The 17,774-nt window shown below is 39.2% G+C and overlaps 3 protein-coding genes across 3 annotated transcripts; 2 read left to right on the top strand and 1 right to left on the bottom strand.

The window, feature by feature from the left end:
- Nucleotides 1–934: 934 nt before the first annotated feature.
- gig2p (grass carp reovirus (GCRV)-induced gene 2p) lies at nt 935–5,925 on the top strand. Its single transcript, XM_017459840.3, has 2 exons — nt 935–1,052; nt 3,918–5,925. The coding sequence occupies exon 2, from the start codon at nt 3,942–3,944 to the stop codon at nt 4,590–4,592; it is 651 nt and encodes a 216-aa protein (XP_017315329.1). The 5' UTR covers nt 935–1,052; nt 3,918–3,941; the 3' UTR covers nt 4,593–5,925.
- An 829-nt stretch (nt 5,926–6,754) lies between these two features.
- ufc1 (ubiquitin-fold modifier conjugating enzyme 1) lies at nt 6,755–10,398 on the bottom strand. Its single transcript, XM_053677092.1, has 6 exons — nt 10,238–10,398; nt 9,848–9,915; nt 7,616–7,679; nt 7,439–7,515; nt 7,245–7,335; nt 6,755–7,141 (listed from the first exon to the last, which is right to left on the bottom strand). Exons 1-6 carry the CDS (start codon nt 10,358–10,360, stop codon nt 7,061–7,063), a joined length of 504 nt encoding a protein of 167 aa, XP_053533067.1. The 5' UTR covers nt 10,361–10,398; the 3' UTR covers nt 6,755–7,060.
- A 132-nt stretch (nt 10,399–10,530) lies between these two features.
- si:dkey-71l1.1 (Porin3_Tom40 domain-containing protein) lies at nt 10,531–17,742 on the top strand. Its single transcript, XM_017459839.3, has 10 exons — nt 10,531–10,943; nt 11,165–11,352; nt 12,045–12,112; nt 12,281–12,373; nt 12,464–12,565; nt 12,655–12,760; nt 13,983–14,105; nt 14,652–14,728; nt 15,612–15,714; nt 15,824–17,742. Exons 2-10 carry the CDS (start codon nt 11,208–11,210, stop codon nt 15,961–15,963), a joined length of 957 nt encoding a protein of 318 aa, XP_017315328.1. The 5' UTR covers nt 10,531–10,943; nt 11,165–11,207; the 3' UTR covers nt 15,964–17,742.
- The last annotated feature ends 32 nt before the right edge of the window (nt 17,743–17,774 follow it).

Genomic DNA, 17,774 nt, shown 5'->3' with positions numbered 1-17,774 from the left:
GGGCCAGTATTGCAGATACTTTTTACTTTTAAAAGCATGCACTTGAACGTACATGCACTTCCCTGTAGGGTAGAGCAGTGTGGCATGATTTATGAGGTATAATAATGCATCGAAATCCAAAAATATTTTATGACCGCTGAAAGATTTTGTGATTTGTGCTCTCGACGTGCCTGGAATTAGATGCTCATGTATCGTTGATGATTTTCTTTTTATTATTATGATTATTCTTTATTTTTTCAGGGTGACAGGCGGACAATAGGGAATAGAGAGAGGGAGAGAGAGAGAGAAAGAGAGAAATGAGGACAGAAAGAACAAAAGAAAGCAATACTTTTTTAATTCAACGAGTTTCATCATGTCCCTTTACTGATATCCAGTAACTCAATGTTAACTTTAGTCTTCTAATATCAAGCGGCACAGGAAGCTTGCTCATCCACGAAAAGCGTCAATATAATCAGAATGCATCTAAATATTCACTGCTGGTGAACATTTCGGTTTGATGCGAATATTTTATCTTAAGACAGGCTTTTTCAATTGAGTTTCCTACTAACTAAAGTGACCCAGGTGGAAGGAAGGTCTATGACAGTGGCCAGGGCTGTGTCTGAAATGATGCTAAAAGCTGTTAAAGTGCACTAGGAGTTTACAAGGTACATTGTTTGGACACTTGATAGAAGATTGCTGAAATTTCGCTGTATATATTGTGCTTAATTAGCTATATTCCAAGAGTCACAAAACAGTGCCTTGTGAAGGTTTGGGGCAGCTTCCAGGTTCCATTCAAAGCCGTGGGTTTGTTACCTATAATAATAATATTAAGTGGTAGTAGTAGTAGCAATTACTCAAATCTGATTTGATTGTCTGTAGCTCTTGTTTTTAGAATGGATTATAATACATAAGTATATAATAGACACTCCTAAAGTTATTGCTTTAAATAAGTGGATATGGAAGAGTATCATTTTCAGTTACAGGAAGAGGAAAGGCCACTTTTGGAGCTGAAATGAAACGAAAACGAAAGTTTCCTGGCACATATGCCTGCTGAGAAGGAGCACTCAAACCAGGTCAGTGTATATGTCGTGCTTATTTCTTGACACTTTTTCGGATGTGTTTTGTATATTGTTCGGATTTGTTTTTTTTTTTCTCTCAATTAATTATTTCCTTCAGTTTTTGAAGCTCATGTCTCGAACTTATTTATTCTCACCTACACTCTTATAAGGTTCTGTAAAGGTTCACTGGATAATTAAACCCCCACTTGAAATCCTTGAAACACATTAAATATGTTTGTATGATGTATGATGTGTTTAGTACTTCTGGTGCTAATTTGTTGGTCGGTGTTGTATTTTCCTTATTCCTGTCAGACGTAAACAATTGTCTGCCTCCTCTGACGTCAGCACAGTATGTTCGGGAGTGTACCTCTGTTATTATTTTGTTTAAAGATCTTATTAGTATTTTTTGTTTATTTAGTACTGCCCTTTACGGAAGACCCAAGCGGCCATGCAATATTACTTTTTTCCCTGTTGTTTTCTCGTGATCTCGACTTAATTTTCATATGTACTAGACATCCATCATTCCGAAGTGGTTTTTTGAATGTTTTTTTTGTTTGTTTGTTTAATGTCTGAATTAAGGTCTGTGGTCAAAAAAAAGCTGAATATATGTTCAAGTTTTATACAACGCCGTAAAATACATCAGTAATACCTCACTCAGGATTTAAAAAAAAAAAAAAAAAAAAAAAAAAGCTTGAGAAAGACGGTTGCTAACAAGTGGTTAAATGGTACTGCAGAAGTTGTCGCGGACATTAAACGTCATCACGCCGAAGAGTAAAATCTCCTCGTTGTGTTTATACTCGCGCTCTTGCTACTCAAACTTTCCAACTTGTAGATCGCTTAATTTATAGTATTTTCCAATTGAATTGTTGTTGTTGTTGTTGTTGTTGTTATTGTTGTATTTTTTTGTTTGTTTTTTTTTTAAATAAAGATTGAAAGAGTTGTCGGAAGCGTAGCGGTGATGACGTTGAAGTCATGCGACCGTGGTGTAGTTCGTTTATAGCCCAACATTAGCTTTTTACTTCTGGCGAGTGTATAGGCTTCAAAATCTTATGAATCTTATCTTAATGAATGAAATATGTAAGAATCATAAACTTTTGTTGGTCACAGAGCTTGTTTTCAGCAATAATTCAAAAGCCAATAGAAAAATCCTATTGGCTTTTTGTCAAGGGAACCAGGATGATGCTAACTTCTACGTGGCCTAGAAAAATACATCATCCCTGCAGGACTGATGACTTCCACATTAGTGTCTGATACTTGAGAAGGGGACATCCCTCTCTCTCTTAATGTGGAGATAAAGTCCATCTCTACAGCTGGCAGTTATTACATTTATCATGGCGACGATGCCAACGTGCATGTAACACCAGTCCCTCTCACAATAAAAGTATACCATGAGAAAACAGCTTTTATTATGTCGGGATCACGAGAAAACAACAGAAAAAAAAATGAATAATGCATGGCCGCTTAGGACTTCCGTAGCCCTTCAGAAGCTACATGCAATTTCTTACATGTTTCACAGAAGACAAGAGTAATAACAGTTTACACCGATCATCCTGTTAAAAAGTTTACACCCCCCTCACTGGATCTTAATGTATCGTGTTGCCTTCTTGAGCATCAGTGAATGTTTTCACCGTTTGTAATAGTTGTGTACGAGTCCCTAAGTTGTCCTCAGTGTAAAAAGATCTCAACATCATATAGCCGCTGTTAGAAATGGGTCAAATATGCCGAAGATGCTGGAAAAGCAAAGAATGTGCAGGACCCGGAGGATTTCTCTGAAGAACAGTGGGCAGTTTAACTGCTCAGGACAAAGAAGGGACTCATGAACAATCTATCACAAACTATCACAAAACATAAAAACAGTCGTTGGTCATCTAGGTAATGACACACTGTATTAAGAATCAAGCATGCGTAAACTTTTGAACTGGTTCATTTGTGTAAATTCAGTTATTATTGTGTCTTGTGGACTATATGTATAGATCTGTTATGTGAAATACCTTATTCAGGGCAGGACTAAATAAAAAAACTAAATGCAATTTTAAAGGGGTCATATGATGATTTTAAAAGTTCATTATTTTTGTATATTGGGTGTAATAGAATAGGTTAACATGCTTTAATGTAAAAAACAACAACAAAAAAACATTATTTTTCACATACTGATTGGCCAGTTGACCAATTGTGTTGTGATTGGCCAAAAACCTCAAGCGTGTGTCTGAAATGTAAGGCTTCTAAAGCAATTATAAACACAGTTAATAATGTCGTCGGTTTTACCGTATCAGTTCGAGGCCGAGTCAGATTCTGAAAATGCGGATGATCGAGCAGATCAATCAGAACCAATTTTTTATTGTGTAACTCTCTTACCCTTTCAGATACGACGTTATAATGGTTTAATTTGTCTTCTTCATAATTTGATGTCCTGAAGTGACAACATAAAACATACAGTTAAAAAAAAAAAAATAATAATAAAAAATGATGGCGGCATTATGCTGATATTTCAAACTGTGATGTAGACGTTCGTGGAAGTAATATCTGGACTCCGATCGAGGCGTTTTAGGCAGGTCTGGAGTAATGTTGTCTGTTAGAATAAATTCCTTTGTGGGCGACTATGCGCTTTGTAACTTTGCAGATCTTATACATGCAAAAACAGATACATTGCACACTATAGGAAAAAGAAAACATTAAAAAGCATCATATGACCCCTTTAATTATCTCATTTATTTATTTTAAATTAACAACATTTTGCAGATTCTGCAAGGCGTATGTAAATTTATGAGCACAACTGTATGTCCTGGCATACTGTGAAAATGATAAATAGACTTGACTTGAACTCCTGTAGAATTTAAACTATCAGCTTATTGCAGTGTACTTTTATTTCTTTTGGTACAGAGAAAATAATAATAATAAAAAAAGATGTCAGTCACTTTCTATGGTTGGGAAGTGGACTACGATGAGGATCACCACCTCAGAGCGGAACAAGCGGCCAAATCTGGCAGGCATTACACCATGTACCACGGCACCAATGTCCAAGCAGCGCGCCATATCATCCAACATGGCTTCCGTCAGTCCCAAGATGGGATGTTGGGGCCTGGGGTTTACGTGAGCCGCAACCAGAAGAAAGCCGAGCGCTACCCTCTGAACTCCCACGTCACCGATCGCGTGGTCTTGAAGCTGAGCGTCGACTGTGGAAAAGTCAAGAGAATTGACAAGGATAACCACCCTATGCAGAAGACCTGGCATAGTAATGGCTACGACACGGCCTGGGTGCCACCCAGATGTGGTATGAAGGCTGTTCCCAGTGGCCTGGAGGAAGACTGCGTGTGGGACCCCAAACGCATTGAGGTGACCGATATCGGGTTGGCACCCAGCACCACCATTTTGAATGAGCTCAAACAGTTACTCGCCCAGAAATCCCCGCAAGCCGCCGCTGCTGCCGCCAACCCGCAAGTGTGCCAGCTGTGCAAGTGGAAAATAGTTCCCGAGCATAATGTTCAGACCTGCTGGGGCTGTGGGGAAACCATCTGCACGCTGATGACCAAACACAAGTGCAATCAATGGGGCTAGGAAGTCCGAACCAGAGTACGATGATAGAACAACATAGCAATATATATAGTGATATATTCATTCATTCATCTTCAGTAAGCACTTTATCCTGGTCAGGGCCTCGGTGGATCCGGAGCCAATCCCAGGAACACTGACGGATATACCCTGGTTCATCGCTGGTCATATAATGATTTTTTTTTTTATCAAGGGCACATCCTCTTAAAGCAACCTGGGAAACCAAACATCTCTAGGGAATGGGGGGAATTGTGGATTTTTAACCTGTCCATTTTATTCTAGCACTTTTGTTAATTAGATAATTGAATATGTCTTAGTACCCTAGTCTTTTAGGTGGTTTAATATCACCCTCTTTTTAAATATGAAGATGTTCATATGGTGTTATGCTGAAAACTGTGCTTTTTGGGTGCCACTATTAGGTTGTTCCACTACGGAGGTAATTTCCTGTCAGAAATTATTGTTATTGTATTATGTTATTGAGTTATTGTGTTATGCAACTTTCTGATTGTATGAATCACAAATCTATAGTCACTTTCGTAAATCTGCCCCTTGACTTGCAACTCGATTTGACTTTATGACCTTAAAGGACTTTTTTTGTTTGTTATTTTAACCCCACCCCCTCCGGCTCTTTTCATCGAGCCAGCTCACCACTCGCCACTGGACAAAATCTGCGAAATTTCGACTGGGAAAGTCACGTTTCAAAGCTATAAATGAAAGTTTTATTTCATTTAACGAACAAAAGTATCGTCACACCGAAGATGAATAAATTCACAGTAATAAACAGCTTGAGAAGAGCTTTCTATGGAAGCATCTATGGACACTTTCAATGTTTTACCGGACAGATGTTTCACTCAAAAATCCTTCCGTAATCATGTGCTGCAATGCCACAAGACACAATGCCAAAGTACAATGAAATGTTCACTCTTGTGAATTTAAACAAAGATACCAGGAAGGAACTCAGGTTCATTCAAACTGCACAACCTCTATTGCACATTAGCCTTTAGAACCCATATTGATATCTATGCAAATTTGTTTACATCACATTTGTTCTGTGTATCTCTGGGATAATATAAAGTTATATGACTTGTAAGGTGACATCTGCATACATGGACAATGGAAATATTATATTTTTTATAATAGTTTTAGAGAATTTTTCTTCCATTCACTGCCTTGTTATATCTTGCCATGAAATAGTGATAATCCTAGTCTTATATCGACAATCTTTTTTTTTTTTCTTTCCCAAAACTGAGCTCCTATTTATCAGGTTTTAGTGTTGACTGTTAAATGCAATGGATTTGATCTCCCTTCATGAACTAAATAAAACAATATTGGAAAAATATGATTCATATTTTCTTATATTTTTAAGGGAAGAGCTACCAATGGTATTGTACTTAAAAGGAACGCCTGTACACCTGAACATTCATGCCATTATCCAATCAGCACAATGCATTAAAAAAAAAAAAAAACACCATGCAGATACATGTCAAGTGCTTCAGTTAATGTTCACATCAAACATCAGAATTGGGGGATCTCAATGACTTTCGCATGGTTGGTTGGTTGATGATTTGTTTTTTGATGGTTTGAGTATTTCAGAAACCGATCTCCTTGGATTTTCAAAGAGTTTACACAGAATGTCACAAAAAAAAAAACAAAGAACATCCAGTGAGCGGAAACTCCTCGTTGACGAGAGAGGTCCGAGGAGAATGGTCAAACTGGATTGAGCTGACAGGAAGGCTACAGTAAGTCAACTAATCACTCTTTACATCCGTGGTGAGCAGAAAAGCATCTCGGAACACGCACCATGGTCAAACCGTGAAGCAGATGGGCTACAACAGCAGAGGACCACATCAGGTTCTACTCCCGTCAGCCAAGAACAGGACTCCGAGGCTACAATTGGGCGCAGATTCAACCAACCTGGGCAGGTGAAGATTGAAGAGATGTCACCTGGACATTTCCTTACTTTTGACTGTCTAGTTTGATTGTGTGTCCATTTGTAGCTTCAGATTCCTTTTCTTGGCTGACGAGTGGAGCCACGGAGGGTAACACATCATTGCTTTGAGGTGGCAATGATACGCACTGCACCAATGTGTCACTTTCTGACAATTTCAGATGATTACATGATTAATTAGGAATGTAGGAAAATTCATAACGAGCAACACAAGTTATAATGCCATTATCTTGGTTTAATCTGGTGTCATTAATTCAGGGTTGAAGACGCACACACAAAAAACATTTTATATTTACAAAAAGTCCATAATCTAGCCTGGTCCCGAATTCGGGTCAACAGTTTTCTTTCTTTACAATCCGTGTGTGGATTTTCAGTCACGTTGTACAATGTGTGTGTGCGTGTGTGTGTGTGTGTGTGTGTGTGTGTGTGTGTGTGTGTGTGTTTGTGTGTGTGGCATTGCCAGGCTGATCATTTAGCCGGTTAGGATGTTAAGACAGGAAGTTGATTTCTGCATCATTTCAAATTTTCAGCTGCCCTGCTGCTCTTTGTGCTGTATTATCCCCTTAGAGATGAGGTCTGGGATCTCCACGGCAAGCCAGGGTCCGAGCTGAGGAGAGCAAGAACAACACGACGTGAAATACGCAACATGTACGACGAATCCGTTCTGAATCAATTCAAATCTCAACCAACTCGAATATAAAGACACCTACTCCCAGCGCCATCAGGTGAGCCAGTCCGAATTTCGGCACGTTCCTCGCCCACAGCGGTTTGAAGTGATCCGTCAAGCAGATCTTACCCCCTCTTTCAGGATGAAATAAAATGGTCATTCTCTAAACCACTTTGGCTTCAAGAAGGAAACAGAAGAATCAGTAAAAGAAAAGAAAGAAAGAAAAAAAATCCTGACCTGTACATCTTTGCCGTCTTGCCATCTAGTTCAGGGATCGCCACTTCAGGCGCCGTAGCGGGATAAGTGACTGGAATCTTAAATCAGAGTTGGATTTTAGAAAGCATCGAGCAGGAGCTATTTTTAAAGAACATGTGGATCTATATGGCTCGCAGATTTGTAGGTAAACGTACTTACGTCGAATTCCATGTCAAATTCATACTTAAGAAGTTCGTGGATGTACCAGCATTTTCCAAACCACCTGCAAAGAAGAGTTCGTTTTATCGACACGCCAACTTTATCACACAGATCAGGTCGCTTTTTTCAAATCCAAACGCTGCCATGAGTCATAACAGAGGTTCTCAACCTTCTGTAACTAAAAGCCTCCCCTATCATCTATTCTATATAAAATATGTCTATATATAACCTAATCTATAATCTGTTTTTGATAGATTTTTTATTTTTTTTTTGCTTTTGTACTTTTTTAAAAATTACTTTTCATAACTTTTATGATTTTTAAAATATAACTTTTATAAAACTATATAACGAACACGTACGGAACATGAACGATCAAAAAACGTTTCTGAACACTAGAACTACTTTGAACAAGAGAACTAGGCTGTAATAACGTGGACTATTTTACATGTAAAACATGATGCATTCCATTCGTCTTGCGTTCTAGAAATATTCACATTTGAATGATGTAAATTGGGACGAAGGGCGCGTCTCGTTATCCATGACGTTGTTAAATCTCGGGCTCTCGGCCCCTCACTGAACCGAGCAGACGCAGAGAGAGGTGTGAGTGCAGCGGTTAAGAAAGACTTCACACTTCCAGGACAGTACCGCGAACATTCGGAAAGTCGCTAAGGTTTGTCCAAAAAGTCACTAGATTTGTCGCTAGGCACCTTTTTCGTGTGCAAAAAAGTCGCTAAAGGGGTCTGAAAAGTCTCTAAGTTGGCAGCACTGGTCTGCACTGACAGCTAGATAAAAGGCAGGCTAAGCTCCGCCTCTCCCCAGCAATAAATAAATACAGAGGGACAGGGAATGCGGGGTTTTTCATTTATGCACATTATATTTGAAAAGCAATAAAATACACCAAGTACCCAAATAATGCCCTGTCTGTGTTTTTTTTTTTTGACTTGAAAACAATTTGCACCTCCTTCCCATCTCTCCGCGCCCCCGATTGAGAACCTCTGAGTTATTCCATCCGTAACTGTTTCCTTCACGTCAGTTTCCTGACTCCTCACTGACGCTCTTCTAGAAATATGTACAACGCTGTAGAATTAGATGTGGTGCCATGACCCAAGGTGACTTCTTTCTAGAAGAAATGTTAAAAAATTTTAAATGATATTTTCTGACAGAACTCTATTCTAGCGTTTTTGTATTTCTCTATTCGTTCTACTTTATTAATTTGATATTATTCTATTCATTCTGTTTATTCTATCCATTACATCCTTTTCTATCTAATTTTAGTCATTCTGTATATTCTATATGCCTCATATTCATTGGATTTTATTCTATTCTCCTCATTAATTATAATCTATTATCTTCTGATAAAAACCAGTTTATTTATTCTACTCTACTTTTTTTTCAACCTTTTTTGTTCCATTTTATTCAGTTCTACACTATTCATTAGTTATTATCTTCGGTAACTATTCTAATAAAACTGAATTCTATTGTATTGGTCTTCAGACTGTCTTAACAATCCTTCCTCATATGACACACTCAGATAATCGTGACGACATCTATTCATTCTATTTTATTCTATTATACGCCTCTCATCATTTTCTATTCATTCCATTCGACATTAATTATTCATTAGTTATTCATTCTCATCATTAGTTATTTTTCTACTTGGACAATATTCCGTTCAACCTATTCAATTTATTTTATTCTACTCTACTCGTTCATAATATAATCTATTAGCTTCTATTACGATTAAACTAGTCTAGTTATTCTACTCTATTTCAATCTATTCTACTCTTTTCATCCTTTTCGATTATACTCACTCCATATTAATCCATTCTACATCCTTCTAATAAAACTCAATTCTATTTCGAACGGTCTTCAGACTGCCTTAACAACCCTTCCTCCTATAACACGTTGCTACTCAGATAATCGTGACGACACAACACGCAAACGAGCAATCTCTATTCTATTAATTTCCTATTCGTTCCTTTCAATCTCTAATCGTTAGTTATTTTCTACTCTGTTCTATACAGCCTGCTCAATTCATTTAATTCTATTTCACGCTTCAAACTTCATTAGTTCTAGTCTATTGTTTCCTATGCGAATAAAACACGATAATGTTCCATCGTAACCGTCTTCAGATCAGCGTGATGCTCTGATCATAAAATCATGGTGAAACAATATGCAAAACAGTTAATTTATGACGTCATTCGACGTCACAATTTATCGAGCATGTCTTACCTTGTACCCTCTTTATTGGATTCTAGACGAAACCAGTCGTTATCAGCTGCTTTGTTGTTTTCAACATACTGCAACACATGGAAATACAGCGACGTTTCACATGAGACATACATCTCTCTCTCACACACACACTTTAAGACTATATAAGATTAAGTATCTAATAGTTCCCTGTTATAAACAGACAGTCAAACACATCACTAATCACTATATATGAGCACTACACTGGGTATAACTGAACACTCTTTGCGCACTTTGTAGTGAACTATAAATCCTGTAAAGCGCAGTTTGGGATTCAGCCTGTGCAGAAATGACACGTATGAGTGACAAGCTGGAATTGTTTTATCTAAACAATACTAACTGTTTTAAATAAAATAAACAAATGTGTCTTACCTTAATTAGAGACAAATATTCCTCTCGCAGTCTTTGCACCCACAGCTCTTTGTCTCTCGGCCCAGAATTGGTTTTTAAAAGCGGTATTTGAGAAACTACTTTCCTAATGGATTCGTCCGCCATGTTGATAATAAGGTACGGGGAAACCGGATGTACGGGACTACCCTAGCTTCCGACGTCAGAGATTTTTTTTTAAAAAAAGTCTGCTATACTGTAAAACATAACCTAGCATGATGCAATTAAAACGTTACAGTGTTCTGTGGCACTACAATATTGTATAAATTAAGAAAAGCGTATTGTTGTTTAAAATACATATATATTTATTCGTGTCAAACCGGAATCATGTTTAGTGATTGATTGTCCGGTCGGGAATATTTTGTGGTTACACCCGACGTCAATTCGCCGGAGTGCTCATCTGTGCTGAATACTAAAAAGCTCTGTGCGCTCTACGTTAGTGCGCTACATTGTATATGACGGCAAGGTTGATACGCCCTACGTAGTGCACTAGTTATAGAAAAACAAACGCATTTGGGATACAGCCCGTTTGCTTCGTTCTATTTCAGAGCACTGCCTCCTGCATCTCTCAGCATCCTTTCAAATTGAACTCGTTTCCATTTTTAAACCCAAGCCAATGAGTAATAAATTTAATAAATGTTAGAATGTGATTTTGTTCAGGCGGTGTTCAAAGGTTCCATGCTCAAATACAGTAAGTGGTACAAATGAGTGCAAATGTTGTTATTACCTCATATATGAACAGTCATATGGATCACTTTTATTCCTAAACATCTTTTTTTTTTTTTTGATTAAATGCAATTATTATTATTAGTAGTATTATAATATTTGGTTATGTATTCTACTAATATATAAATATCCACACTTTTCGGAGCATGCATGTTGCAATATAAATTATTATTATTTTTTTTACAGATAATTTGGCCAGATCAGGCTGGAAGTGAGTGAGCGTCTCCTCATGGGCAGCGTGTTGGCCTTGTCATCTCGCCCTGGGCGTCAGAATTCCCCTTTCCCCCAGGACAGACCCCTGTCGAGGTGGGACAAGAGGGATGGAAGACTTCCAAACCCAGGCAGCTTTGACGGCCTTCATCGGAGCTGCAAAGGTGAAACAAATCCACCTGGAACTGTCAGTGGAACAGTAAAGCACGTTAATACCACATGAAGGCCACAGCGCTGACGAATTCTCAATTCTGATTGGTCAGAAGGTGTTATGAGAGGAATAAACTAATTGCCTGCTAACTATATCTGCAGCATGTGTCTGATTATCGCAGACAATTATAATAATTTTTAAAAAAAATCAAGTTCTCGGAGATGAACAGAAAGTCTGTTTACTCGAAACTTACTTATGGAGGTCTAAAGGTAATGTAAATGTAACTATAAATGGGTAGAAAGTACGACATTACGCTCGTTAATAACACACAATTCGAATCTTTGGGGAAAATGGCTGTGGTAAGACGAATAAAACACTGTTTTATTACACTCTTAAAAATAACGGTTCCAATTAGAAGTAAATAACTTCTTGAACCCCCAAAGAACCATATAGCTCAACTTAACGCAATGAAAAATGGTTCATGACAAGAAGAAGGTTCTTTGTCGAACCTATGATGCTGTAAAGAACCTTTATTTTTGAGAGTGTAGGGAAATAATCAGCTTTGGGCTGGTCACACCAGCCTGTTGTCGATTATTTTCTGATAACCGTTTTATTCCTTACTTTTAATTACCTTGAGTTGGCTCTGAAACTGCTTATCATTTGAAATGACGTCAAACTGTCCCCCCCGTGTGTGTGTGTGTTTAGACGTGTTTCCACAGCAGGTTGAAGGCGTGAAAATGGTCATAAACAAAACCCTAAGCAGCTTTTTCAAGGTTTGTTTCATGCATATGTTACAACCAGAAGCTGATCTTTTTCTTCTTCTTTTTTTTCCTTTTTAAAGAAGGGATGCTTTGTGTAGATGCAACAGTTTAAATCTTCATCGTTGTAAATGTGGACTTTTGCTGCAAACCCATGATTGCTTACATAACCTAAAACTCCAGGTCAGCCATACGTTTCAAATCAGCGCTGTGGCTCCATCGACGTACCGCTTCCATGTCGAGTACCTACAATCAGACACAGACTGCAAAGACACTGTAAGCACGGTTTCGCTTATTACTCTCTGCTTCCTGGCTGGATAAAATGAATAAGAGTTGATGTTTATAAAGTGTCGTCTCTGCTCACAGGGCTCGCCCATGCTCATTGGGGAAATGGACTCATCTGGCAGCCTGAACGCACACTCTTTATTCCACCTGAGCGAGCGAATACGAGCCAAAGCTGTATTCCAGGTTGTCGACCAATGTGGTACAAATGTTGTATATCACGTTGGATCTGTTGAAATGATTTCAAGTGACTTTAATTAAACCGTGTTTTTTAGACTGTGCAGTCGCAGTTTGTCACGTGGCAGTTTGAGACCGAATACCGAGGCAGCGACTTCACGGCCGCCGTCACCATGGCCAACCCGGACATCTTTAGAGAATCTGGTGCGATTCTCGAAAACCTCTGTGAAGGGATTTAATCTCAATGTCCAGTTAGGATGCACATTTTGCATCAATGACAGGAATGAAGTTGTCTCACGTACATTACATAACATCATATGTAACTATACATCGATCAGCCGTAACATTAAATCCACGGACAGGTGAAGTGAATGACGTTGATTATCTCGTTACAATGGGGTTAACCTGTCAGAGGGGGAGGGGATATATTAGGCAGCAAGTGAACAGTCAGTTCTCGAAGTCGATGTGTTGGAAGCAGTAAAAATGGGCAAGTGTAAGGATCTGAGCGACTTTGACATGGGCCAAATTGTGATGCCTAGACAACTAGGTCTAAAACATCTCCAAAACAGCAGGTCTTGTGAGGTATTCCCGGTAGGCAGTGGGAAACCGTGTGTCCTGGCATTCATATGGATGTTACTTTGATACGTACCACCTACCTAAACATCGTTGCAGACCAAGTACACCCCTTCGTGGCAGCTGTGTTCCCTAATAGCAGTGGCCTCTTTCAGCAGGAATTGTTTGAGGAACATGACAAAGAACTCAAGGTGCTGACTCGGTCTCCAAATTTCATCTGTGGGATGTGCCAGACAAACAAGTCCGATCCATGGAGGCCCCACCTCACAACTTACAGGACTTAAAGGATCTGCTGCTAACATCTCGGTGCCAGATACCACAGCACACCTTCAGAGGTCTTGTGAAGTCTGTGCCTTGACGGGTTAGCGCTGTTTTGGTGGCACAAGGTGGACCTACACAATATTAGGCAGGTGGTTATAATATTATGGCTGATCGGTGTAAATGGCTAAAAATGAGTTCATGAATAATGGTCAAATTGCTGTGGTATAAAAGGAACAAAACATTATATTACAACATATAGGAAAATAATCACTGGTACTGGTACTGGTAACAGTAGCCACATCACACCACCCTGTCACTGATTATTGAATTCCTTAATTATTATTGACATATCTAATAAATTCAGTCTAGTTAGCTGACACTAGCTAGTACTGGTGAGAACATTGTTATGGTTACAGTGTGCGTGTTGCAAAGCATATAGCTATAGCTAGTATTCTGGTAAATGAATCATAATTAGTAGCATAAGAAATGGAGCCTTTGAAACGCTTCACATTTCTTACTCTTCTTTAAATACCTTCTAATTACCTTTCTGGGTCACTGTCTGAAATCTACCCCCTTGTTTCTCATGGGACAGTTATCACGGTGGCGCACTTCCTCCAGAGTGTCTCTCCACAGCTGGTTCTCGGAGGAGAGTTGGTTTACCACCGAGGGCGAGCTGAAGAAGGCGGGATCCTCACCCTCGCTGGACAATACTCAGGTTAGGGAGCAAAGCCTATATCGCTGTTAGCATCTTTTAGGTACCTGGAGAAAAGGTCGAGAAAACAGTTGGGACCAAAAGTTTGAGGCCAGTACTAAGTGGGAGTGAGCTAAAATGACGTGATTAAGGTCGTATCAACTGCATGTGTATGCTTAAAACAGATGAACATCTACGCATCTCTGAGGCTGATTGACACAAACTAGCCCTGAACTCTAGCTAGCTAGCTAATATACAGTGTAGAGAACCGATCAGTCATGACTGGTCCTGTCCGGTGTGTTTTGTTACATGACCTGGTGTAATTTTGAAGTACAAAAACACAGAGAAATACACAAACACCTTCTATTAATCGCCTTACCTGTTTACTCTTGCTCTCTCCTGCCTCTGTGTGCCTCACAGCTTCTGTCTGTCACTCTGTAGTTGAACTTCTTTTGTGCCTAAAGTTCATGTAACTCAGCTAGAGTATGATATATGTGTACAAACTTTCGAAATAAGCACTAGTGGAATATTTTTTTTTTTTTACGATTTTTTTCCGATATTTTATTCCAGGTCCCAACTGGGTCGCCACGTTGAATGCTGGTAAAGGAGGTGCCCATGCCAGCTATTATCATAGAGCCAACAAGCAGGTACAGTCGTCTCTAATTTATATGACTTCTCCTTTGAGGATAATCACAGTAGGTCCAATATGAAAACGAGTCTTCTATTAAACCACTTCATATTGGCTCACGAGAATTAGGATCAACAGAAACAGGATCCAACCAATGGGCAAAATGATACACGTCACATTAAGCTGAATGTTTTTAATATACACTATATGCCTAAATGTTTGTGCACACCTGGCCATCACACCCATATGTAGTTCTTCCCTAAACTGTTGCCACAAAGGTAGAAGCACGCGATTGTATAGAATGTCTATATATGTATGCTGTAACATTACCACTTCCCTTCAATGGAACTAAAAGGTCCAAACCTGTTCTAGCATGACAATGCGCCTGTACACAAAAAGCAAGCTCCATGAAGACATGGTTTCCCGCGATTGGAGTGGAAGAAATCAAGTGTTCTGCACAGAGCCCTGACCTAAACCCCACTGAACACCTTTGGGATGAACTGGAACGCCGGCTGCACCCCAGACCTCCTCGCCAGACATCGTTGCATGACCTTACTAATGCTCTTGTGGCTGAATGAACACAAATCCCCACAGCCACGGCCCCAAAATCTAGTGGAAAGCCTTCCCAGAAGAGTTGAGGTTATTCTAGGAGCAAAGGTGGATTAAATCTTAATTGAGATGTTCAACAAACATACATGAGTGTTATGATTAGTTGTAAACAAATTTTGGGCGATATAGTGTATCACAGACCATGCCATAAATGCAATAGGTGGCAGCTTAATTGCGAAGTCGTATTTCATCTATAGTATACAACCCTATTGTTAGCCTAATCCTAGCAACCCCTTATCCCCTTACCCCTAATCCTAGCAACCCATACAGTACAGTTGTAGTCGTCTTCCCAGATCCAGGTCGGAGTGGAGTTTGAGGCCAGCACTAGAACCCAGGAGACCAAGTTCTCTTTTGGCTACCAAATGGATTTACCCGAAGCCAACATGGTCTTCAGAGGTAAGAATCTCCAACATCTTTCATTTTAGTATGAATAAGGAACTGATCATTGTCTGTATGGAATGTTCCTTTGAGGATGTTCAAGCCGAACTTGATGATCTCGCGTTAGGTATGCTGGACAGCAGGTGTATCATCGGGGGTGTTCTGGAGAAGCGCCTGTGTCCTCTTCCGGCTACGCTAATCATGGGAGCCTTCGTCAACCACAGAGGAGACAAGCTGCAAGTCGGCCTCGGCGTGAACGTCGGCTAGATGTCTAAATGGAAAGTTCCAGAAGTATCCTCAGGTCTGTCTAAATGACTGGTTCATCACAGCTCAAGGCTAACTGAAAGAAATAATGGATTCTGAGTCCAAACGGAGAAACACTTCTATGTCGGTGCTGCCCTTCCTCATACTACGACACGTCTGCCACCTCAAAAGACCTTTTTTGATCCTAACCTCGACAGGATAATGACCGGAGAAGAAACCGACTAATTACTAAAGACATATGCAGTTTTAAACACGCAGCATTATCGTTTGATTCATTATGCATTCATCTGCAAACTGCTGTGGTAGAAGAAGATAAAAAAATAAAAAAGAAGCACTTCAGGACGTGCTGTTATTTCCGACGTTGGTTCCTAGAACCGCACGTCCCGTTGTGTTTATTCCGTACTTATGCTATTATCACAATTTCTGCGAACCTTATCCAATAGGCAGCAAAGCAAACTGAACCACTGTAAGTCTAGAGAGATCCACATGCAGGCAACAAGTACAGGGTACTTTTGAAGTGTTCATGATATCGATATTGTGCTGAATATTGGAATATATTGTACAACCAATTATCGGCACATCCTCATATTGTACACTTGCACATATTTATTTTTATTCTGGCTCCTTTTCCTTTAAATTATGCACCATTGGAAATCTAGTAAAACACCTAGAATCAATGTAATTAAGTGATGAAAAGAACGTTTAGGCTAGTAAAGATAATAAGCTGGAAAGGCTTCCAATAGTTATGCATTTATTATATACAGTCGATTCCAGAAATATTGGCATCCTTCAAGAGAATGCGCAAAAACGATGGTATAACATAAACATTACACATTACTACAAGTTTCACCAGTTCCTCCACTACAAATAAAAAGAAGAAATACGCAGCAAAATCTTGAACACCCCTAAAGTGCATTTAATTCAAATTATTTGTCGTCCTACGGTTGGAATCGTGTATTGTGATGAGACCAGACGAGACTGAAATCAAACTGTTTGACCATGTAAGGAGTTACGAACGTCCTCTTTTACAGTATATACTGTAAACTATGGCGGTGGAGCATGGAGCTGTTTTGGGAAGATTAGTGACATGAATTCTGTACCAGGATCAGCTCAAAGCAAAGCCTGGTTGCCTTTGCTGGGGGGTTAAAACTTAACAATCATCACAAAAAATTGTTAAAAAATCCGTTATAGCAGCACAAAATCTTTTACAACGACCATCTCAGTGTCAGGATTTGATCCCTACTGTGGTGTGAATCGAAGAGGGACGTCCATGTGCAAAAACTTCAGAATATAAAGGAGTTATATTACAGGAAGGGTCGGCTTTAAGGTTGTGTATGTGTGTGTGTGTGTGTGTGTGTGTGTGTGTGTGTGTGTGTTGGGGGTCTGGGCTTTTTAGTTGTGTTGAAACAAAACTATGCAGCATCTATATAGGTTTAAACTCAAAATAGCCCATATGCATATTTATTTATTTTTACTGAGGGTGCCAATAATTTTGGAGCTGACTCTATGAAAAGGATTTTTTTTTTTTTTTTTTTTTTCGAAATCTGTCGTTGAATTTGAATACATTACTATGAAGAACATGATGTATTAATGCATTACACTGTGGTGGTCCTGCTATCCCATATGCATAGAATTTAACCCGCGCTGACCGTATACAGTGATTTATTTATTGATGAATTGATCTATTCTGCATCTCAGATTTTTGGCTGCTAGCCCGCATAAACTGAATTGACCATGACTAGCATTGTCCTCGTTAACCTAGAGTTTCTATTTCTAAGTGAATAAAACGAAATATTTCTTTCTAAAGATTGCAG

This window comes from Ictalurus punctatus, chromosome 28 (assembly GCF_001660625.3).
Source record: "Ictalurus punctatus breed USDA103 chromosome 28, Coco_2.0, whole genome shotgun sequence".
Taxonomy (NCBI): domain Eukaryota; kingdom Metazoa; phylum Chordata; class Actinopteri; order Siluriformes; family Ictaluridae; genus Ictalurus; species Ictalurus punctatus.
Note: the sequence above shows the minus strand (reverse complement) of the source record. Positions and strands in the feature narration are given on the sequence as shown.